General features: G+C 51.1%; 2 protein-coding genes across 2 annotated transcripts in view; both read right to left on the bottom strand.

Annotated features, from left to right (window-relative positions):
• Positions 1 to 3,653, bottom strand: part of LOC134042046 (serine/threonine-protein kinase pim-1-like) — a 44,698-nt gene extending 41,045 nt beyond the window's left edge. The window contains exon 1 of the mRNA XM_062489120.1: positions 3,555 to 3,653. Coding sequence (XP_062345104.1) covers positions 3,555 to 3,653 — 99 coding nt within the window. The remainder of the gene's footprint in view (positions 1 to 3,554) is intronic.
• Positions 3,654 to 14,832: 11,179 nt separating this feature from the next.
• The window catches only part of LOC134042045 (serine/threonine-protein kinase pim-1-like), a gene marked incomplete at its 3' end in the record, with an annotated part of 35,528 nt that continues 26,697 nt past the window's right edge, over positions 14,833 to 23,663 (bottom strand). The window contains exons 3-7 of the mRNA XM_062489119.1: positions 16,312 to 16,446; positions 16,168 to 16,218; positions 15,570 to 15,939; positions 15,172 to 15,348; positions 14,833 to 14,897 (exon numbers count right to left, since the gene is read on the bottom strand). Coding sequence (XP_062345103.1) covers positions 14,833 to 14,897; positions 15,172 to 15,348; positions 15,570 to 15,939; positions 16,168 to 16,218; positions 16,312 to 16,446 — 798 coding nt within the window. The remainder of the gene's footprint in view (positions 14,898 to 15,171; positions 15,349 to 15,569; positions 15,940 to 16,167; positions 16,219 to 16,311; positions 16,447 to 23,663) is intronic.

Below are 23,663 nucleotides of genomic sequence, written 5' to 3'. Positions count from 1 at the left end.
AAGGAGTGAAACAAATTTAAAGAAATTCTGAAAAGAATGGTGTTTAATAAACCTTTCAAAAGGTCACCTCCGAGTCTAGATTCCAATAGTCATTTTAAGACAGACATGCCCTGTACCTACCTGCATGTTCAGACTTCTTCTCTCTGATGCTGCTGCTTGATCGTGGCCTTGAGAAAATGGAAAACACAAGAACATATGAGGAGGGAGAAAGAGAAGGGAAGGAACAGGTGTAGCAATCCTTCCTTGCTTGGTCCCTCTGATGAAGGAGAAAATGCAACACATCAAGCCAACAAGATGCAAAGCTCATTAATTGTCCTTAAGCATTCAGTTGCTGCAGCCAGGCAGAGCTGGCCAAGCTCCAGCTGAAACTCAGCAGTCATTCCTCAACTTGCACCATAACTCCCCAATTCTGCTGACTTTCCTTTTGGAGCCAAGGGGCTCCTACAGCCTCCCTCAAGCAGCAGGAGCTGCCAAGCTGAGACACGAGTCTGCATGGAGGGCAGCTACTTTGCTTCTGCTGACAAAGCTTGGCTTTGCCTGCTTGTGGCTCTCACTGGTACCAGTCTCGTGCTACATGTGGTCCGAACACGGCAGTATCCTGAGAAGGATATTCCACCTCATGGCTGTCTCAAGAAGGAAAAGCCTTTTACCAACTCAACTGCTAGGCAAGTGTATTCACATTGCACTTTCAATGCACTACCAAAGCTTTCCAGTTGGAATGACATTTTTGTGACTCCTTCATTATTGCTGTCCTTCAGATAAGCTACATTGACAGCTACATTTTCTCATATATATTCAAGCCAATATCTTCCCATCAGGTACAGTACTATAACTCTTCTGTACCTCCTTGCCCTCTCTGTTTTAATCCCAGACCTAAATATTAAACATTGATAGGATTTTACATCTATACCCGGAAAATATAGCGGGGTTCTCAATTCACAGTGTCGTCCCAGGCACAGAGAAATTATGCCTGACATTTACAGAAGCAGCACGTAAAGACGGAGACACCCCTCCAGCATCCAATATTTGGCCAAACAGAGTTTTCCGGTGCTGAAGTTGCCAGTCAAGGATCACAGTATTCAAAGATCTGCAGGATCCAGAGCCATGCAATACAGCTCCCAAATGACACCACAAACATTACAGAGGGAATCAATACCAAGCCCAGCAGAGGACCCATCTTCAGGTGCTTTTAAGCCCTGCCTCCTCTTCCCCACCACCACCACCTCTGCTCTTGGGACACATGGTGTGGGGTTTGACATGGAGCTGGATCATCACGGATGGGCCAAATGGTGAATACACAGAGGTTTGCCTAAATACATGGGAGACAGCTGACTGTGCAAAGGAACCTCACAAGATGGCAAGAGGGAGCTGAACAGCAGAGTGGAGCAGCAGACACCTTGGCTTACCTCATCTCCTGGGACTCTTGGACATCCAGCTGCACAGAGCTGCGCAGAGACCCTGCAGCACTGCCAACACCGGGACTGACTGCCTTGGGTATAGGGGGGACCAAAGGCAGCCCCAATGACCCCTTCTTCATATCCCCACCTCTGGGATACAGCAAGGATGCCTGGAAAGAGTGGTACAGAGTGCTCAGATGAAGCATTCAGCCCTTCCTCACTGATGGCTGAAGACATTTAGCCATGCTTTTAACTGGGACCTGGCAGGAAAAGACCAGTCAAACTGCTGGAGTAGCTTGGCCTAGCATGGGGAATGAAAAGGCAAGTGGTGAGGGCGTGCTCATGCCCTAGACTTGCCAACTCTCTCCTTGGGCTCAGTTCACTGCAAGTGTGGCTATGATCCCAGCTGGAATCCACATGTTTGGTATCAAGATGTTCTGCGGTGCCACGGCCTCCACTGGCCTTTGGGATGGTATGGGAACAGGTTCAGATCACTGTTCTCTCCCTGCCTCTTAGGCACCTCACAGCCAGTGCGGATCACCAACCAAGTCCCCACAAAGCCATTCTGCAGGATGTCAAAACCTGCTTTTCTCAAGCCCCTCAATTCTTCTGCTGCTGCCCTTCCCTCTTACAGTTGCCCAGCAGCCTTTCAGCCCAGAAGCTGCTGAGCTCTCGCGATGCTCCGTGCTCTCCAGCTCCCACACCTCCATCATCTCAGGCTCACTGGCATTTAGGAAGTTCAGCAGAGCTCCCTGCCCTGCTGCTCTCTGGAAGGTCTCTGCCTGCCCAAATTTCTCCAGGGCCCCCATGCCATGGCCAGGAAGGGAGGTGGAGGCATTGGAGACAGATGAACGCCCTTCCTCAGTATCCCATCATTTCTGGCACAACTAAAGGGCCAAATCAGGACCTGTTTGAACTGCAGTGGAAGGATTAGATCCTGTCAGGAATACATTGGGCCCTTCCTCAGCAAGGCTGGAATCAAGTACATCAGCCTTTGATTGGACATTCTGTTTGCCAAAGCTGTTGCTCATTTGCCTCCTCCTGCACCCCATGGCAAACCCAAAACAACTGCAGGTGCTGGCCCTGCTGCAAAGGCAATCGTGTGCCTGGGCTTGGGGCTGCTCTCCTCATGGCCACCTCCCATCCCTTCTCTCTGGACAAAGCCATGCCAGAGCACACAGCTGCCCAGAAGCTGACGAAATCTAGAAATAGCATCAGAGACAACTGCGTAGAAGGCCATGGCTGTACAACTCAAAAGCTGAGACCACCTGGAACTGACTCTGTAGCACTGCCTGTTCCAGCAAACAACTTCTTCCTTCCCAGCCAGCCAGAGTTGACAGAAAAAAAACACCAAGGCTTAGACATGGTTCAAAGTTACCCTTACGTTACTAAATGCAGAAGGATGGTTTCCCTGTTGGGCAACTTTTGCTGCCCTGACTTGCTTTTGGTGTTTTCTCAGCCATATGACAGAGGAAAAGCCATGACAGAACCCAGAAACCATTCAAAGACCTCTCCTGCTATTGGTACATGCTGAGGATTGTGAAGTCTGCACTACACACTCATTGCAAAGACAGCCTGAAGTGCAGTGTCCAGCTGAGCTCTTCCTTGGCTGAGCTGCCTCCATGGGCTTAGCCCACAGGAAAAGCTCTCAGACTCCCTCCTGTTGATGCTTTAAGTTTTAGCTTTCACTTTCCTCAGATTCTGTGCTGACTTGGTGTGGGACTCTGAACTTCGTATTAAGTGTTGGTAGGTTCTCTTCTCAGGGCAGTTAGACACAGCAATCTTTTTCCAGCTTAACAATCAAGGACAACCATTACCTAAAAATCATAAACAATGGGAAAGCGCTGGGAGTGGACCAGAAGGATGGGACTTGGTGACCTGAAGCTGTAACTGGACAATTAACCCCTACTATATAAGTTGACCAAAGGTTATAAAAGTGTAAAAACTCATGAGCGGGATCCATCTTGGATCCCTCCTGGGTGTAGCCCGGGCCAGGCTCTTGTACTGCCCAAGGTGTATCCTTTTAAGGCCTCTTAATTATCACCTACTGTATTCCTTTAACTATGCGTGGTCTCTCTTCCAGATCAGCCTCTCTAGGAATCACTACAGTGCAGAAACTGAAAATCTATCACACAGGACTTAGCTTGGTATCCTTACCTCACTCCCTTTTCCCTCTGAACTCAGCTCCGCACTGTTTCTACTGATATCTTTGTAGCCAGTGCCATCTTTCCCTTTCTCTTCCTCTCCATTGCACATTATGATTGGCTTGCAGGAAGGAGAGCCCTTCCGGATGGGAGGCAACGGCTTGGAGGGAAGGAGCATAGAGGGAGGTGACCCAGAAAGATTCTCGGCAATAAAGTCACCACTCAGGCCTGCAAAGTGGGAAAACAAAATGTAACAGAGGCTGCAATGTAAACCTAAAACATCAGAAGCTCCATGTTTCATGGGACACATTTCCTGGAAACTTTCCTGGAAACTAGCTGCACAGGGAAACATGCACCTGACAGCAGCCACCTGAGGCAGGCCACAGGATACCCTGAGCCACTTCCACAGATCTCCCAGGGGAACTCCCTGGCCTCTGGGCTGCCCTGGGACAGCAGGGAGCCCAGAGCCCTGTGCTTCCCAGCAATGGCTCAGCTGCACATGCAGCCTCCTGCTCCTCTCCCTGCCCCACAGCTCAGCAGCCCTACAGCTCCACGGGGCACTGGCAGCAGCACAGCTCATGGCAGGGGGCACCTGCAGGGCACAACTGCTCCCTGGCAATGTGCACAGGCTCTCCAGGCTGGCACAAGACCCTTCCTCCCACCAGAGAGCGGCCCAGCTCCCACCTTACCTCTGTGGGAGGCTGAGCCAGGCTCACGAGGGAAAAAGTGAGTTAGGTGAACTCCCACCTTTACAATCAATCTGCCTAATGGATGAGGAATACAAGGGAGTTTTGAATTAATCAGAAAATCACTTTGTGGTTTTTTGTTGTTGTTGATGTTTTTTCCATGAAACTAGCATCACTGTAATTCCTCTGAATGGTATGGAGCTGGCAAGCCAGGAGAGAGAGCTTCTACTCCTTTCCTTATGTATTACTCATTGCCCATCAAGTACTTTGGGATCCCTTTCCTTCCAAACAGTTGGCAAACCACAGTGATCACAAGTATTTGACAATTACACCTAGGAAGTAGTTGTTTTCAGATGCTAGTTTTCAGGGCCTTTGTTTCTCTAAGTCCCACTCGGTTCTGGGTTGGGTTTTCTTGGTTGCCCGTGGGTTTATTCCCTGCTTTCTTTCCTGCAGACACACCCAAATCCAGTATAAACAAGACCTGCATCAAAACATTTCTCATCATGGCAGTTAAAAGCAATTCAAACTTTCCTTAATGGAAATGGAAGACGGCAGATCATAAAAAGAACATCCTTAAACCAATCTTTTATTTATCCATAGAGAATGTACAGGTCAATTTATGAAAGCACAACAGGTAATATTTAACGAAATTGCACATTTCTAGTCAAAATGAATCCAGCAAAAACGTCACCTTACTTACTGAGCAATACTTCTCCCTAGCTGCATTAAGCATTCCAGCTGCATATCACCAATTAAGGAGTCATTCCAAAGGGACAAAACCCAGGATTTCTCAGAAATAACCCAGAGCAAAGGGACCTGGAAATCTCATCTGCTTTCTTCATCAGCTAATTATTTCTTCAAATTTCATCTCTCCTATCGTGACGCGCCCCAAAATGGCAAAGGAACAACAACAACAGGATTTGATGGAGGCTTTCAACTCAAAGGCATTGGCTGGCACAGACGCACCAGAGACCGCAGTTTGTCTGGCACAATTCTACTTGTCAGGGATCAGGCAAGGCAGGGACAGGGGGACAAGGCAGAAGGCATCTCCTCCCCCAGCCTCAGCCTGCAACACTGACACAGGCAGAGAGAGTCAGGCAAGAGATTTGCCATGGTGAACATTCCACAGGTGGCTCTGGGCTTGTGCTGTCATAGGACGACAGACTCAGACCCTGCATAGGCTGCATCCCTTTGGAAGTTTCCATCTCCATAACTGGAAAACTCAAAAGGACTTTCTCTCACAGAAGGTTTCCCCTCTTTCTCCCAGAGCAAAACCAGGCAATGGCTTTGATAGTCCATGACTCTCTTTCAGGTGTCAAAGGTTTCAGTTCAGAATCTGCCTCAAGGAAATGTTATCTCCTTCAAGGGTAGGAGGATGGATTGAGAGGATTTCTAATTTCCTGATAAATGCCTTCTTCTTCTCTGCTAATTCTGACATGAGAAAGACTGCATGGAGATAAAAGGCGTGTGCTGGATGGACAGGAATGTTTCCTTTTCCTGCACTGCACTTCCAGGGCCCCAAGGTCCCAATCCAGCTCTTGCCACTCAAGATTCACAATGCAGGAATTTTCACTACACCACTGCAGCACACTCCCAGTGACTGGGCTCTGGGATAGTCCACTGAGCCCATCAAGGAATTCAAATGAGTTTAAAGAAATTTTTAAAAGAATGATTTTTAACAAAGCTTTCAAAATATCACCTCTAATTCAAGGTTCTAGTAGTAATTTTAAGACAGACATGCCCTGTACCTACCTGCATGTTCAGACTTCTTCTCTCTGATGCTGCTGCTTGATCGTGGCCTTGAGAAAATGGAAAACACAAGAACATATGAGGAGGGAGAAAGAGAAGGGAAGGAACAGGTGTAGCAATCCTTCCTTGCTTGGTCCCTCTGATGAAGAAGAAAATGCAACACATCAAGCCAACAAGATGCAAAGCTCATTAATTGTCCTTAAGCATTCAGTTGCTGCAGCCAGGCAGAGCTGGCCAAGCTCCAGCTGAAACTCAGCAGTCATTCCTCAACTTGCACCATAACTCCCCAATTCTGCTGACTTTCCTTTTGGAGCCAAGGGGCTCCTACAGCCTCCCTCAAGCAGCAGGAGCTGCTAAGCTGAGACACGAGTCTGCAGGGAGGGCAGCTACTTTGGTTCTGCTGACAAAGCTTGACTTTGCCTGCTTGTGGCTCTCACTAGTACCAGTCTTGTGCTACATGTGGTCCGAACACGGCAGTATCCTGAGAAGGATATTCCACCTCATGGCTGTCTCAAGAAGGAAAAGCCTTTTTCCAACTCAACTGCTAGGCAAGGGTATTCACATTGCACTTTCAATGCACTACCAAAGCTTTCCAGTTGGAATGACATTTTTGTGACTCCTTCATTATTGCTGTCCTTCAGATAAGCTACATTGACAGCTACATTTTCTCATATATATACAAGCCAATATCTTCCCATCAGGTACAGTACTATAGCTCTTCTGTACCTCCTTGCCCTCTCTGTTTTAATCCCAGACCTAAATATTAAACATTGATAGGATTTTACATCTATACCCGGAAAATATAGCTGGGTTCTCAATTCACAGTGTCGTCCCAGGCACAGAGAAATTATGCCTGACATTTACAGAAGCAGCACGTAAAGACAGAGACACCCCTCCAGCATCCAATATTTGGCCAAACAGAGTTTTCCGGTGCTGAAGTTGCCAGTCAAGGATCACAGTATTCAAAGATCTGCAGGATCCAGAGCCATGCAATACAGCTCCCAAATGACACCACAAACATTACAGAGGGAATCAATACCAAGCCCAGCAGAGGACCCATCTTCAGGTGCTTTTAAGCCCTGCCTCCTCTTCCCCACCACCACCACCTCTGCTCTTGGGACACATGGTGTGGGGTTTGACATGGAGCTGGATCATCACAGATGGGCCAAATGGTGAATACACAGAGGTTTGCCTAAATACATGGGAGAGAGCTGACTGTGCAAAGGAATCTCACAAGATGGCAAGAGGGAGCTGAACAGCAGAGTGGAGCAGCAGACACCTTGGCTTACCTCATCTCCTGGGACTCTTGGACATCCAGCTGCACAGAGCTGTGCAGAGACCCTGCAGCACTGCCAACACTGGGACTGACTGCCTTGGGTATAGGGGGGATCAAAGGCAGTCCCAATGACCCCTTCTTCATATCCCCACCTCTGGGATACAGCAAGGATGCCTGGAAAGAGTGGTACAAAGTGCTGAGATGAAGCATTCAGCCCTTCCTCACTGATGGCTGAAGACATTTAGCCATGCTTTTAACTGGGACCTGGCAGGAAAAGACCAGTCAAACTGCTGGAGTAGCTTGGCCTAGCATGGGGAATGAAAAGGCAAGTGGTGAGGGCGTGCTCATGGCCAAGACTTGCCAACTCTCTCCTTGGGCTCAGTTCACTGCAAGTGTGGCTATGATCCCAACTGGAATCCACATGTTTGGTATCAAGATGTTCTGCGGTGCCACAGCCTCCACTGGCCTTTGGGATGGTATGGGAACAGGTTCAGATCACTGTTCTCTCCCTGCCTCTTAGGTACCTCACAGCCAGTGCTGATCTCCAGCCAAGTCCCCACAAAGCCATTCTGCAGGATGTCAAAACCTGCTTTTCTCAAGCCCCTCAATTCTTCTGCTGCTGCCCTTCCCTCTTACAGTTGCCCAGCAGCCTTTCAGCCCAGAAGCTGCTGAGCTCTCGCGATGCTCCGTGCTCTCCAGCTCCCACACCTCCATCATCTCAGGCTCACTGGCATTTAGGAAGTTCAGCAGAGCTCCCTGCCCTGCTGCTCTCTGGAAGGTCTCTGCCTGCCCAAATTTCTCCAGGGCCCCCATGCCATGGCCAGGAAGGGAGGTGGAGGCAGTGGAGACAGATGAACGCCCTTCCTCAGTATCCCATCATTTCTGGCACAACTAAAGGGCCAAATCAGGACCTGTTTGAACTGCAGTGGAAGGATTAGATCCTGTCAGGAATACATTGGGCCCTTCCTCAGCAAGGCTGGAATCAAGTACATCAGCCTTTGATTGGACATTCTGTTTGCCAAAGCTGTTGCTCATTTGCCTCCTCCTGCACCCCATGGTAAACCCAAAACAACTGCAGGTGCTGGCCCTGCTGCAAAGGAAATTGTGTGCCTGGGCTTTGAGCTGCTCTCCCCATGGCCACCTCCCATCCCTTCCCTCTGGACAAAGCCATGCCAGAGCACACAGCTGCCCAGAAGCTGACGAAATCTAGAAATAGCATCAGAGACAGCTGTGTACAAGGCCATGGCTGTACAACTCAAGAGCTGAGACCACCTGGAATTGACTTTGTAGCACTGCCTGTTCCAGCAAACTTTTTCCTTAGCAAGCAGACACAGCTGATGGAATACATATCCCTGACACAGCCATGGTTCAAAAATACATGTAGGTTATAAAATCTAACATGCTTGCTTGGCCAGATTGGACAGCATAAGCAGCTTGGCCTGATTCTTGGGCTTTTCTCAGTCATAAGTCAGACAAGGAATTATGACAGAGCCCAGAAACCATTCAAAGACTTCTCCTGCCATTGATGCATGCTGAAGATGTGAAGTTTGCAGTACACACCCATTGCAAAGGCAGCGTGTTCTCAGACACTTCCCAGAAGTGCAGTGTCCAGCTGAGCTCTTCCTTGGCCCAGCTGGTTCCATGTGCTCACACCACAGGAAAAGCTCTCTGAGCTCTGCTTACAGTGCAGAAAGTGAAAATCTATCACACAGGACTTAGCTCGGTCTCCTTACCATCTGTTCTTTTCCTTCTGAACTCAGCTCCCTGTTATTTCTAATTTTATCCTCGCAGCCGGTGCCGTTTTTCCCAGTCTCATGCTCTCCTCTGGACACCGTGCTTGGCTTGGTGGAAGGAGAGTCCTTCTGGATGGGAGGCAATGGCTTGGAGGGAAGGAGCATAGAAGGATTTGCCAGGGAAAACTTCTTGGCAAGAGGGTAGCCAGTCAGGCCTGGAAAGTAGAGATATAAAACTGTAACAGAGGCTGCAATGCAAACCTAAAGCATCTGAAGCTCCATATTTCATAGAAGACATTTCCTGGAAACTTTCCTGGAAACTAGCTGCACAGGGAAACATGCACCTGACAGCAGCCACCTGAGGCAGGCCACAGGATCACACCCTGAGCCACTTCCACAGATCTCCCAGGGGAACTCCCTGGCCGCTGGGCTGCCCTGGGACAGCAGGGAGCCCAGAGCCCTGTGCTTCCCAGCAATGGCTCAGCTGCACATGCAGCCTCCTGCTCCTCTCCCTGCCCCACAGCTCAGCAGCCCTACAGCTCCACGGGGCACTGGCAGCAGCACAGCTCATGGCAGGGGGCACCTGCAGGGCACAACTGCTCCCTGGCAATGTGCACAGGCTCTCCAGGCTGGCACAAGACCCTTCCTCCCACCAGAGAGCGGCCCAGCTCCCACCTTACCTCTGTGGGAGGCTGAGCCAGCCTCACAAGGGATGAACTCATTTAGGTGAAGTCCCATCTTTATCATAAACACGTCTAATGGGTGGGGCATTTGCAGGATTCTTGAACTTTGGTGAGAATTTCTTAGGTTTCATTTTTCAAGGACCTAGCCTGTGAACTATTCCTCTGAACACTATTGAGTTACCATGGCTGAACAGAAAGTTGGATGGCTCCAATGGGAAGAGGGGAAAAAAACTCCTTCTCTAGTGTGGCTTCTGTGAACACCCAATAAAGACCCACACAGCTGTGACTGCTGTTTCTGCAAACTACAAAGAGCTCTCAGCAAGCAGGCAGGACTTGCTGGCGTTTTCATAGCACCTTAATATCATTCTCAGTGTTACACCCAATTAGCAAGCAGAGGAAGAACAGGAAATTTATCTGTTGTGAGACCTGACATTGGTGGCAAACAAAGGAACAGAACTTGCGTCTCATGACCGTGTCCAGTTTGTGGTCAGCTGTGGCCACAGTCCCTGTCCTGACAGAAAGTTTGAGTGATTTGGCTACTGTGAAAAGAAGAGGACGCTAATGACAAAACATAATGAGTAAGCTAATGAGAAAATGTTGTGATGCCAGGGCTGTCCTGGCAAGATCACCTGTAGCTCACAGCCACCAACTCTGACACAGAGCCAGAACTGACCACCATGGACCAATTTTCCCTGAAATCTGGTGGAATTTGTCTCCATTTGACTCGGGCCTTTCAGCTCCTTTCTATCCTCACCTTTTCCTTCCGTGGTCTTTCCTTTTCCAGTAAAATCCATCTTTGAACCCGTGCTTCTGTCTCACAGAAGTACCTGGGGTTGAATTTGGGAACTGTCTCGGAGCAGACGGCGATAGGAGCTTGGTCCCCAGCCCTAGAACAAGGTGGGGTGACTCCAATCGCCAGCAGTCGGCACAGACAGGCAGAGCCAGACGTGTCTCCTGCCACTGTGTCCGTGTCAACCACAACCTTCACAGCCCCTTGCGGGGCTGCCCCTTTGTGACGCGCTGGCCCGTGGTTCTCTCGTTTCCATGGCCACAGAGCCCCCACCCCAGCTCCATCCCTTTCCCTTCCCTTCCCAAGGGCAGCCAGCCCTGGGCCCGGCCAGGCCAGGTCGGAGGGTTTGGCACTGTCTAGGAAGTAGCCGCTTTCCTAAGCTGCTTTTCAAGGCCTTTATTTCTGTAATTCCCACTCCGTTCTGCCTTGCAGCTTGTTGGTTGCGGATTTTGATTACTTCTCTTCACAACAAATAAAGTGGTGCCTTCCCCTCAGCAGCCCTGGGGATGTTCCTATGTGAAGCCATCTGTCTCACACGGTTTTAGACAATTTAAAACAGAACACTATGGATAAGCCGTCTCCTCTAAAGTGTTCCAACAATCCCGTTTCCAGCAAGAGGAAGTGAACAGTAAGAGATAAAGGTGGAAAAAAGGCCTGCCTCACCGCCCACACGGCCTGGGGGAGAGACAGCTGGGCCCCGATCTGGCAAGTGCCCCAACCTCGGCTGCTGGGCAAAGGAAAAGGAAAACCACCAGCCCACCACTAACATTACGTACAGCAAACGCCAAAAAACAACCTTACAACCAAAAAACTCATCTCTGCTTTCTGGCCGGGCCCTACAATCCCAGCCCGGCCCCGGCACGGCCTTAGAAGGCTCCTTATGGTAAAGAGCTCCGGCCGCCCCACCTAAAAACAATCACAGAACCCTCTGCTGCCCCGGCAAAATATTAACTTTTTCACTGCCCAAAATATGACTTTACAAATACTTTATTCTCTGTCCTGTGGAAAAAAAAAAAGAGAACCAAAATGATAATATGTACAAAAACAGCACAAAAAACACCAAATTCAAAGTACGAGAAGAGTCAAGTCTCAGCTGAGGGAAGGAAGACATAGACTGAAATTCTTCCCTTTTTTTTATGCTACAGAAAAGCAACCCTTGTTTCCCTATAACACATAAAAAATATGGGGTGGATTAACGATTCTAACTCTAGATGTAAGAAGAAGCGTTGGTGTTAAAATAAACCAATGTTAAAATTGCTGTAAGTGCCCTAGGTTTAAATAGTGAAAAAACCCCTGCTTCTCCCTAGGGAAGAAGAAAAACACCCTCTATTTTTAAAAGTGGAGTAAGCTTTTGTTTCAACTATTATAATCCTTTAAGTGTGCCTCATAAGTTGATATGGTCCTCAGTATTAGTTATGAATTAAAATGTTAGTTGAGAAAAAAAATATTACATAATAACCAGATCTCTATCCTCCCTGACGGCTAAACACTAGAACAGCAAGACCACCTAAAAATGGTTTCTTATGAAAAAATCTCTATAGGCTGAAGAATCTCCTCTCTGAAAGAAACAAGTAAATGACTATTTTAGAAATGGTAAACTGAGTTGTTCTTTGTATGCTGTCAATGCAAAAAAAACAAATGTGTGGAAAGAAGAAGAGTAGTCTGAAGTTTTATTCTAATTTTTCTTCTTCTTTTTTCCCCTATAGTTTCTGGTAATAAAGTTTGTCTTTGTACCATTTAATGCTAAGCCTGTTTTATCTTCCTCCTAATCCTATCTCACAACTAAAAACGTTCAAATTAACAATCCAAAACCACTACACTAAAGCAGTATCTCCACCCAAACTCAAACTGAACCCAAAACACCCCACTGTGGAGACCCTAAAAGGCATTCCCTAGTTAGGGAGACACGAGAGGCTTCTCTCATAGCAAGCCCTCTTCTGTCATGCCAATGTAGCCCTGTTCTGTTCCCTGGGCCAGCCCCCTGCCCTCTCCCTGTCTCTCAGGCTTTTGGTCACTCCCACCCTGTTTCCCTGTTGGCTCCCATGCCCTAACCCCACCTTTGTGCCACCCCCATGTCCCCTGGTAAGTGCTCCCTGATGCTCCCCCTGCCCAGGACACCCATCTGCTTCAACCTGGACCCTCACCCCGACGTTCCCCTTTGTCTTTGCCTCTGACCCTGGACTATCCACGCAGTGGCTGAAATAAGCATCTCCGTGGATCCCATACAAAGGCCCTTGCTGCTCCTTTACCTGCAACCATCTTAACAGCTATCCAGGCTACAACACCTGGGGAGACAAAGGAGACAAGAAGGATGTCCCAGCTCCCAACATTTCTTTTATCCCTACAGTAGCTGTACTCCAATTACTGCATACGAGAGTTTTACTTGATCCCTTTAATGCCAAGGGACCATGAAGGACTTGAACCTTGTTCAAGTCCAGCCTTGCCTGCCTATTTTGGAGTGGAGGGCAAAGACGCAGACAACTTTGGGCGGGGGTAGAGCTGAAATTGCATTTTGCTGCTTCTGATTTCCTCCCTGCTTTTGCAGCAGAGGGACATCTTTGTCCCTGCAAACCACTCCCCTTTCCAAGTGAAATGTGGGCCTGGCTACCAGCTCCAGGTTCTTGAAGAGACTGCTGCGGTTGGCAACAGGAATTGTTGCTGAACTTTTTGTGTTACTTAAACCCCCCCACCAATTCCACCAAGTGGATGAGGAAAGAGGCAAAGAGATTTCGGTGGAAGAAGGGAGGCCAAAAGCTTGAAAAAAGGATGAAAGAAATGCTCCGATGATGATGATGATGATGTTAGTAACATGAATGATTTATTTTGGGCAGCAAATGAACACCCGCTGCCGTCCAGCCCTCCCAGACTGGCAGCTCGAGCGGTGCCGTTTCCATGGCATGAGCTGCTGGTAGCCTGGGGACAGAAACCAGAAAGCCACGGTCAGTGGCATCAGGCTCCTGTCCCCCCTGTCTCACCACGGCCTGTGCTCAGGCCAGGCTGCTGGCTGTGCTCAGAGCCCAAACCTCCCAGCCCATTCCCTCCTTGTTAGAGGAGAGCAGCGTGGCAGGACACGCTCCACCTCTTCTGCTCAAGCATGGCACAACAACCTCCTCAGCAGCTGCAAGAGCGACATTCTCGTGTGCCTGCTGCCGTTTGCCCTAAGCCCTTCTGCCACCCGAGCTTGTGGAACCGGGTACCCACCTCTGGAGACCTGCTGCCAGGAGAGGAGCTGATCCCACACAAGGTCCTCATCCTTTTGCAGGGGACATCCACACCGTGGACCCTCCCCGGCTAGCACCGGCACGGGATGCACTCCACGGACGGTGCCGGTGCTTCTCCATCTGGTCTGGACACAAGCTGCAATCTTTCTGGAAAAAACAAAGAACAATTGCATGAAAGTCATTTCAAAACAAGACCTGGAAACAAGAAAAAGCACCAAAGGTTGTCACCGTTTCACGGGACTGGGGAAGGTCTGACCACTCTTTATGATACTAAAATCTCTCCAGTGGTGGGGAAAAACCCTACCTTTCCCACCTGTATGCCCACCCCTTCCTCAAGAGCCTGCAAAGCAGAGCAGCTAGGCCATGGCTAAAGAACCCGTCCCCCTCTGCTGCTCCCCATCCACACGGATGGACGCTTATGTCAGGCCGGATGCCCCCACCCCAGCCTGTGCCATGCTGGCAGGAAGAAGCTGTCAGTGAGGCCAGGAGCCGGCTCCCCTTCCACAACATCCATCCCCTGCCCCACCAAAAAGCAGCTGAGCAGTTGGCAGAAAGATTAATATTGTCCACTGCCACCCCACGGGGAACCACCGGCACGTGGCCAGGCTGAGCCCTGCCATGCCTGGAGGCACGAGCATCCCCCCACCCCTGCACCGCCTGGGGACTCATCTTGATTTCGTCGGGGTGCAGAGCGTGTCCTCTAGGAAGGGGCTGCAACCAAAGCCCATCAGCTCTGCCCTGCCAGTGGCCTGCTCGAGGACGGCGTTCTCCAGCTCTGCGCTGACCTCCAGAAGAACACACCAGATGTGCCTTGGCTCGCGGGGACATCACGAGGCCATTGAGCTGCAGGGGGATGTTTCCCCTTTTCCACTCTGTGGCAACTTCACTGCACTGTGCCACAATTTCTCCAATAGGATGGGGAGCCCTGAGCCGCTCCCTCCACAAATCGCCGGGGACCTGAGGAAGCACCTCCTTGGCTGTGCTCTCTGCTCCATGCCAGGGCCACTGGGAAATGCTCTGGGGAATTCTTTGAGAGCCACAAGACACGAGCAGCTGCTGCTTGCGGGCATCCTGGATCCTACTGTGCAGAGGGATGGATCTCTGCTGTCTCCTGGGCCAGGTGGGGCTTCTGCACCCAAGAATGTTCTAAAAGGTCATCCAAGGATGGCCTGTCTGCAGGGTCCATGGATAAGCACCACCTGATCAGGTGCTGGCACTCTGCAGAGAGAAACCAGAAACTGCTGGTCAGCTCCTGTCCATGCTCTCCCAGATTTCACAGTGCCCACAGCACACTAAGAGTGCTCAGAGCTGTTCGCACAGCTTCCCATCCATCCTCTCTTCTGGAAGAGAGCAGCAGAGGCACACGTGCCGCCTCCTCCAGCTCAGCCCAGGAGATGAACCTCCTCCCCAGCTGCAACAGCAGGACACTTATGTGCCACCTGCCCTCTCCCAAAGCCGTTCTTGCTCCCGGGCCTTGAAGGCCCATCCCCACCTTGAGACACCCGGGGCGGGAAGAAGAGCTGTCCCCGGACGATGTCCTCTCTGCTTTTGAAAGGAAGGTGCCTGCACACCAGCTGATAGAGCAGGATGCCCAGGGACCAGATGGTGGCTGGCTGGCCATGGTAGCGGCCAAAGAGGATCCACTCCGGTGGGTAGTACTCCCGCGTTCCTATGGCACACGGGCACAGCTCATCAGGCCAATGCTGATTGCTCCCTCCCTCCCAGCCAGCTCCTCAAAAGCCAGCCCCAGCTCCTGCCAAAATGCAACTTGGCTGCAGCCGGCTGAAGCAGCATTCCCCCTCACTCCCTCCCTCCCTCCCTGTGTGTTCCACCTGTGGAAGCACAGGGGAGAAGCTCCACTGCCCGGCTGGGCCCCGGCTTTGGGCTCACCGGCCATCTGGGTGTAGAACGTGTCCTGCAGGATCGTGCCGCAGCTGAAGTCGATGAGCTTCGCCTCGCCGGTGGCCAGGTCAACGAGCACGTTCTCGGCCTTGATGTCGCGGTGCAGGACGCCGCGGCTTTTGCAGTGCCGCACGGCCCCCAGCACCTGCCGGAACAGCGCCCGCGCCACGGGCTCTGGCAGGAACCCCCCCGCGTGCAGCAGGTGCCAGAGGTCCTGACAGCGCTCCGGACGCTCCATGACCAGCGCGAAGCCGTCGGGCAGCTCGAACCAGTCCAGGAGCCGCACGATGCCGCGGAAGCCGGGCCACGACGCCATCCAGAGCAGCACCAGCTCCAGGGGCACAAGGGCGCCGTCGTGCTGCGGGGGAGCCGCCATGCCGTCAGCGGCGCCGATGCTGCGCTCGCCTTCGCCACCCCCTGCCCGGCGCCACCGCAGCTCCCATTGCCCATGGCCCGGGACGCTGCGCGGCCCCCGCTCGCTCCACGCTCGCTCCCATCGCAGCGTCCCGGCTCCCACCCGGCCGGGCCTGGCCTTACCCCGCCCGCCACGCCCCGCCGCCTGCTCCCGCTGGCCCCGCTCACTCACCAGCCGCGCCCACTCCAAGACGCGGTCCCGGGACACTCGCTTGATGGCCACCTGCAAGCCAAGGCGAGCGGAGGGCTCAGCTCGCCGCCCGCCGCCCGCCGCTCGCCGCCCCCCTCCCCGCTCCGAGCCGGCCCCGTCTCTTACCGGGACGCCGTCGGCGAGCCGGGTCCCGGCGTAAACGCTGCCGAAGCCGCCGCTCCCCAGCAGCGGGCCCTCCCGGTACAGCTGCTCCAGGGGAGGCTTCTCCGCCCGTGCGGACGGCACCGCGCTCTCGGCATTCTGCCTGGGGCACCCGCCCGCCCCGGCCGCCGCTGCTTCCCGAGCCGCCCCGGGCTCCGGCGCCTCGGGGCCGGCGGCCGAACTGCCGGGCGGCGAGGCTCGCTCGGGGGAATGCGCCGGCGGCGGGGCGGGAGCCGGGCGGCTGCGGGCCAGCTGTGGGCGGAACCGCGGGAGGGGCCTCGGTCGGGGCCGGGCCAGCGCCAGGGCCCGCGCCAGGCGGAGCCAAGAGACACTGCTGCTCCACCACCGCCACCAGCGCAGCGAGGAGCTCGTCCACAGGCTCTTCAAAAGGTGCCACAGGCGGTACGGACTGAGCCCCGCGGAGGCGGCATCGCGGCGTGCCCGACAGGGGCGGGCAGGGGGCCGGCTCGCCCACGGTCGCCTTGCGGGGCGCGGCATGAGCCGGGCTGGGAGAGGCGCAACAAGGAGGGGACCGAACGGGATCACAGGGAGTCTGAGAGGGAGAAGGGCACGGAGGGCGAGCGGGAACTCGAGCGGAAAACCGATCGAGACAGGCGCTGCTGCTGCTGCTGCTGCTGCGGAGCCGCCGGAGCGCGCGGCCGTTCTGCCGTTGCCTCCGCGAACCCAACGGAGGAGCCGCCGCGCGCCCCGTGGAACACAGGAAACAAAGTAAGAATAAATGAAGCTAATTCCTATTAGAGAAATAGCCAAATAAAGCAGTGGAGGAGTAAAGAAGACTGTTGGCTTGTGGCTTTCTTGTTTGAGTGAGATGAAGCATTTTGTGGGGAAGAATTGCCTCTTCTGACAATTTTGCCAGTGTGGGCTGGAGCGGAGCTTTTAAATTTCAAGTAGCAAAGAGAAATCGTGTCAGTATTGTCATCCCTTTTCATTCTCTGCTGAGACACTTGCAGGCTGCCCAAAGACATCGTCTGCAATATGGAACTTGGACCCAAATGGATTGTTAAGTGTGTCTGGATGTCACCAAATCTATGGGAATGACAAAAACTCTCCAGCAATATTTTTAGTGTTAGAGAATCTAGGAACAATGATATTCTGACCACGATGTTGTTCTGGCCAGGATGTGAAACAGAAATAATTTAATCCACAGGTAGCCCTGGTGTGCACAGAAATTTTGTTTGTTTATTTCCTGTCAGTGTTAGTGGCAGAAGCATCCATTGCTCAGTTTGGGAAGGCTGACCCCTGACATGGACTCTCCTCAACTGTGTCTCTGCCTCTGACACTAGAGAACACTGAGTGCCTGGAGAGCTCGTGTTGCCTGTGGAATGCTCCAGCTGACAGCCACCAGAAGCTGTGAACGTTCTTTTGGTATCTGATGCAGAAAAGGAGTTCTCCATAATACCATGCTACTTAAACCCACATTGGGATGCGGCTGTGTAGTGGCTCACCATGGAGCAGATTGCCTGCTTTGTCACTGCCAGCCCTGCTGATCCTGCAAGGGACCCTAGTGTATCCCATGCCTGTTTTGCCTGCAAGCAAAGCTTGCCTTGCCTTAGTAGTGTGGAGTAAATAGAGAAGTAATAAAATGGACAATTAAACAAGTTACTTTGGAGGAGATCCTCCTGCTTTCACACATCAGCCCTGCACCTCATGCTCCGTATCCTAGTTTGAATGGACAGGTGTGTGCTAGGGAAAAAGCAGGACCTTCCCTTGAAATGGAGAAAGTAAAATCCTTCCCACTGAGTCAGTATAATTTTGAAATCAAGAGGTTCTCAGGGAAAGATAGGGGGACAGGAAGAACAGTTCTCTACTAAATATATAACAAGGCCAATCTAAACAACAATAACTATGAAATTAACAGGAACCCAGTCACAGTTCCTTTGGTTGTGTGCTCTTTCCCCCCCTGGTGCAGTTACCATCGCCATTAGCAGTGAGCTCTGGCAGGTTCCCAGTGGACAGGGCAGGTGTGTGGATCCCTGCACAGCTGCAGGAGAGCTGGGGGTGATGGCAGCTGTGTCCCAGATGGGAAGGGTGGAGGAGAGACTCTGCTCACGAATCCTTGGAGCAGTGTCGGTCCCGGTGCTCCAACAGGATGCTTGGAGATAGCAAACTGAAGCAGGACAGCATCCTGGCAGGGGTGTGAGGTCCAACACCAGAAGAGGCAGCTCCTGGCACTGGGATGGCGCGGTGAGGTTTTCCAGCTGCCTTCCTCCTTCCAGAGCCAAAAAGGGGTGAGTACCAGTAACTGCCCCCCCACCCTCCTTTACCTGCTTCGAATCTCGTGGCCTTGGCCCCCTTCCCCACACTGGCCCCGCCCTCCCAGAGAAACTCACAAAATCAGGGAGGCTCTCCCTTCCCCATCTCAAGGTCTCAAGGACCTGGCCATCCTTAGCATGTCAATGGGAAAAAATATAAAACTATAAAATATAAAAAAACAAAACATACCACCAAAAATATACACAATAAAAAATATAACAACAAAATTATTAAGATAGAATCAAAATATATTTATTGAAACCTACAGATAACTATCAGAACATATGTACATCTGGAACTATACAGGCTAATGCATAAATCCTTGTCTTCAAACGCTCTTTGGATAGGCAGCAGCTTCTTCCTGGGCTTGGAGGAAAGAGCTCTTCTGGACAGCAGGAAAGGACTTTGTGGGTAAATGCACAAAAGAATGTCCAGAGAAAACTTGGTGGAAACACAGGAGCCAGGCAGGTCTGCAAAATGGAGACACAAAATGTAACAGAGGCTGCAATGCAAACCTAAAGCATCTGAAGCTCCATATTTCATAGAACACATTTCTTGGAAATTCATAAATAGCTGCACAGGGAAACATTCTCCTACCATCACCCTCTGGAGGCAGGCCAGGGGCACACCCTGAGCCACTTCCACAGAGCTCCCAGGGGAACTCCCTGGCCTCTGGGCTGCCCTGGGACAGCAGGGAGCCCAGAGCCCTGTGCTTCCCAGCAATGGCTCAGCTGCACATGCAGCCTCCTGCTCCTCTCCCTGCCCCACAGCTCAGCAGCCCTACAGCTCCACGGGGCACTGGCAGCAGCACAGCTCATGGCAGGGGGCACCTACAGGGCACAACTGCTCCCTGGCAATGTGCACAGGCCCTCCAGGCTGGCACAAGACCCTTCCTCCCACCAGAGAGCGGCCCAGCTCCCACCTTACCTCGGTGGGAGGCTGAGCCATGCTAGTCCTTCACTTTGTCCTCAATCCAGACTGTCTTCAGGCCCCTGAGCATGCCATGACTAGGAAGGGCAGTGGAGAGAGCAGTGGCAGATGCACACCCTTCCTGAGTATTTTGTCAATTTTGGCCCAGCTAAAAGGTCAGAACCGCAGGTGTCCATCTCAGCATTTGGTCAACTTGCTGGAGAACATCAAGCCTTCACCAGCCCAGGATGTTGGAGAGGTTTTCCTGGACATGTGGGGGCTGGCTGGCAGCACGCTTCTTCAGCTTGGTGCCCATCACCTCGTAGAGGGCAGAGGCGAGCCTGGTGACCACCGTGCGCACATTGGCGCTGCGGACAGGCAGCGCCTTGTTCTCCAGGAAGGACCAGAGCACGGGCAGGGCGTAGCGCTGGACCACTTCAGGGCTCCTGGCATAAATCCCTTCCACAAGCACTGCCGGGACAGAGACACAAGCTTCTGAAACAACAACCTTAATGCAAACAAGGATCCACCTCGAGATTTGCTTCTTGGAAGCCTCTCTGCCTAAGAGCAGCGAAATAGCACACAGAGCCCAACGATCCAGAAATGGCCAAAGCAGCTGATCCTCCCCAAAATAGAACCACCAACACCTCAGGAGTACTGTCTCCAAACAAATACTTGCACCTGTGGGCAGAACTTGTACCTTTACTGGATCATTTCACAACCTGTTTCAACATCAAGAATGACTAAAATGTCAACTTCCCTTTTATTTCCTTTAGGAAGTTGTCTAAACCCACACTGAAGATTTGGAAATGCACCATGGAGATTCAATTGAAAGGTTTCTAAGAAAAAGGACAATTCCATCTTTGTGACCCTTGATGTCAAAGTGCCAGAATCCAATCTGGCTCTTCCCTTTGCTCAGTGGCACACAGCAAAGGGCACTATTAGACCACACTTCCAAACTCCAGCCCACCAGACATGGGTGCTGCTTGACAGCTGGATTAGAAACATCAGTGACTAGCTGCTGTCTTTGGCACAATGCTTTTGTGCCTTCCAACAAACAGCTGCTTCAAACCTCAGGGTGTCTTAGGTAATTACCCAGACCTCATTGCTGTGGCATTTGTGCATCTCCACATTTTAATGTCATTCCCCCTCCCAATGTTAATGGCATTTTTCTTGCAATGTGCACTGCAATAGTAGAATGTAGAGAGAAAAATGCAACACAGATGAATGAAATTTAACCACAACACGAGTGTCTTCTCCCTTTCTCTCTGAAGCCTACTCCCTGCTCAATTTCTGAACTGAACTTTGTCAAACACAGGCAAAAAATTGACAACCAACAGGCTCCTTGCATGGCAGATGTGGCTGAGACATCAAAACCTGAAATGCTCTGGACACCATTCATATTTTCTGATCAGGCAAAATGTTATGCAGTAACCACTTCTTATTCTGTGGTGGAAGAGACTTCATTTTCTCTATGCTCGTAATCCACCAGCAATCATCAACATTTAAACAGTTCCTGAAAGTGCCCAAAACCAATTCTGCCAAGCAGGAAAAGGGTTATGGCATCCATTTCAAAATGGGTGTTAATTTCAGTTAAAATCCAATTCAAGACATTGGTCACAATGGAACTTGAGAAAACATTGTTTGTTCCCACTAAATCTCAGAGAGAACATCTGCTCTTCCTAAAAGAGTCCTAATTTATGTTTATTTCCTTTATTTGAAGAAGAGATCAAATTATCCCCAAAACTAAATTCCCTCTTCCTAGACATCTACTTTATCCCAATGCCCTTTCAAGGGCTTTTGACATTCTCAGTCACCGAACACTGAGCATTTGAGATTGCTGAAGAAGACACAACATCTATGAAACCTTGCATTTAAAGATGCTGGCACACTTAGCAGTGCATTTAGACCCCGTTAAAGCAAGGCTGTAAATCATCTTGTCCACTATATAGAGAGATTATCACTTTTCCATTCCTGGGCTGTTGCTGACATAGCAAGTTCCTCTGAGGAATCAATTATCAGCTGCATTTGTAGCATTTTGGACAGCACTGACACAGGAAGACACTGTTTGCACACCCTGAAATGCTCAGTCCAATGCCACTTTGACAGCACAGTCAGGGAGCCTCAGCACTCTGCTTCTGCCCCTCTGGCCCCAAAGGCTGCCTTGCACCAAATCCGTGCCCCTAATCTGGGTGCTGAGTTTTGACCTAAGCTGTGACCCCCAGGCACTGCAGGGTTCAGTCTGAAAACTTTTCAAGAGCAAGATGAGAATTCTGTGAGGACAAAACAAATGGATTGCCTGAAACAGCACTTGCTACATTTTCCCTAAAGGACCAGAGATGACCCTGAGCTCCCAAGAGAAGAGCCAGCTCGGGTATTTTTAACCCCTCCCTTTCCTGGAGGTGGGCTCTGAGATGCCCCAGTGAGAGCTCGGCCCCAAGGCCGAGCGCCACCCCCGTGCCAGGTACTGCACACCTCTGCAGCAGCCAGGGAAAACCTGCCAAACACAGCTGCCATGGGCATTGGGCAGGAGGGACAAGCTCAGCACCTCCTGATTTGGAGCAGCTACTCTACTGTCTATTGCCAGGAATGCCCTGGAAATGCTCCCTGGGGAGACCTCTTGGCTTAGCAGAGGCCATACCTGTGATACGCTCTGTCACATCCAGCAGAGCTTGGCCACTCAGCTGACTCCATTGGTGGCTGAACTCTTTCATCAGTGCTACTTTATCTACAAGAGAAACACACGTTTCTGCTCACTCTTCTGAGGTCCTAGGAGAAAGGAGAGTGGGGAGGGGAAGGGCAGGGGCAGCCCCAATTTATAAAATCAAGTAATTTTCTGCTGATGTACTTCTTTCCTTCCAGCCTACTTGAGGGGGGGATTAAATTCCCAAAGAAAACCTCTCCGTTCACATTTGTCAATGCAAAGTTGTCTGCTGGACCGGGAGCTGTGTTAAACATTTCAGATCAAGGACCTCAAGAGTTCAATCACATGTAAGCAGTGAAAAGGTTTTGAACTCCAGAGCAAACAGGAAGAAGCCCAGACTTGGGATACACAAAGGCACAGAGTCAGGCAGTTCAGGAGTTCGCAGAGCAGCTGAGGTGGAGAAAGTGGAAACTCCCCTTGAAGATCTGCCTCTTCAACACTCCATTTGTCAGGCATATTTCTCCCGAGCAGCATTTTCAGTGCTGACATAAATCTCTGTGACAAAGGAATTTAGAGCAGTCCTTGCCTGTGTAGGTATTTGCCACAGCCATCCTGCCCCATGAAAACAACATGTGGAACAAGACATCACTGACAGCTGGATTTCTATCTGCTTGTTTTAAGGAAATGCACTTGGTGAATCATAAGTGTCCCATTTGAAAAAAGAAGACAAATGGGAAAGGTGGAACAGAGGCAGCTAATGCCTATAATGTGGAGCCTTCCAGGGGGCTGCTCTGCAGAAGCTCTGATGGGCCAGTGTCCCTTCATGGCAACAGCAAAGCTATTCATTTGGGAAATCTAATGGGGTCCAAGCAAACTCCAAAATCCCCTTTGCCTCTGAATTGTAGCAAAACTGTAGTCCAGGACCTCCTCTCCAGACAAGCAGCACAGAGCCAAGGGCTCCTGGCACTTGTGGGAAATGCTGATGCACATTCAAGCCTCTTGGGGGACTGGTGCCTAAGGACTGCACCCCCACAGCTTCTGGTGGATGTCAGCTGCAGTGTTCCACGGGCAACAAGAGCTCTCATGGCACTCAGTGTTCTCTTGTGTCAGAGAGGCAGAGACACAGTTGAGGAGAGTCCATGTCAGCCTTACCAAAATGAGAAACGGATTTTTCCAGCGCTTTCACAGCTGCAGCATGAACCCCGGCATCCTTTGAATTCAGGCTCTTTAGTATTCCTTCCACTAAACGGACAATCACGGGGTTCAAGGCATCTTCCAGGATGGCTATCATTTCTGCCAGCACGTCCAGCGCCATCTGCTTCACTCTCTTGTGCGTGTCAGATATTCTCAGGACAAAATGATCAAAAATCTGTGAAGAGAACAAGCAGCAGGAAAGGTGGATTAAAATGTCCTTGTTTGGAGAGGGGATGTAGAAATGAGCATTCAATACCTGAGAAGGTTACACACCATCTTTACCAAGTGCAATAGA

The sequence above is a fragment of the Cinclus cinclus genome, chromosome 3 (assembly GCF_963662255.1).
Source record: "Cinclus cinclus chromosome 3, bCinCin1.1, whole genome shotgun sequence".
In the NCBI taxonomy this organism is placed as follows: domain Eukaryota; kingdom Metazoa; phylum Chordata; class Aves; order Passeriformes; family Cinclidae; genus Cinclus; species Cinclus cinclus.
The sequence above is the reverse complement of the archived record's forward strand: the minus strand, read 5'-3'. Positions and strand labels throughout refer to the sequence as shown.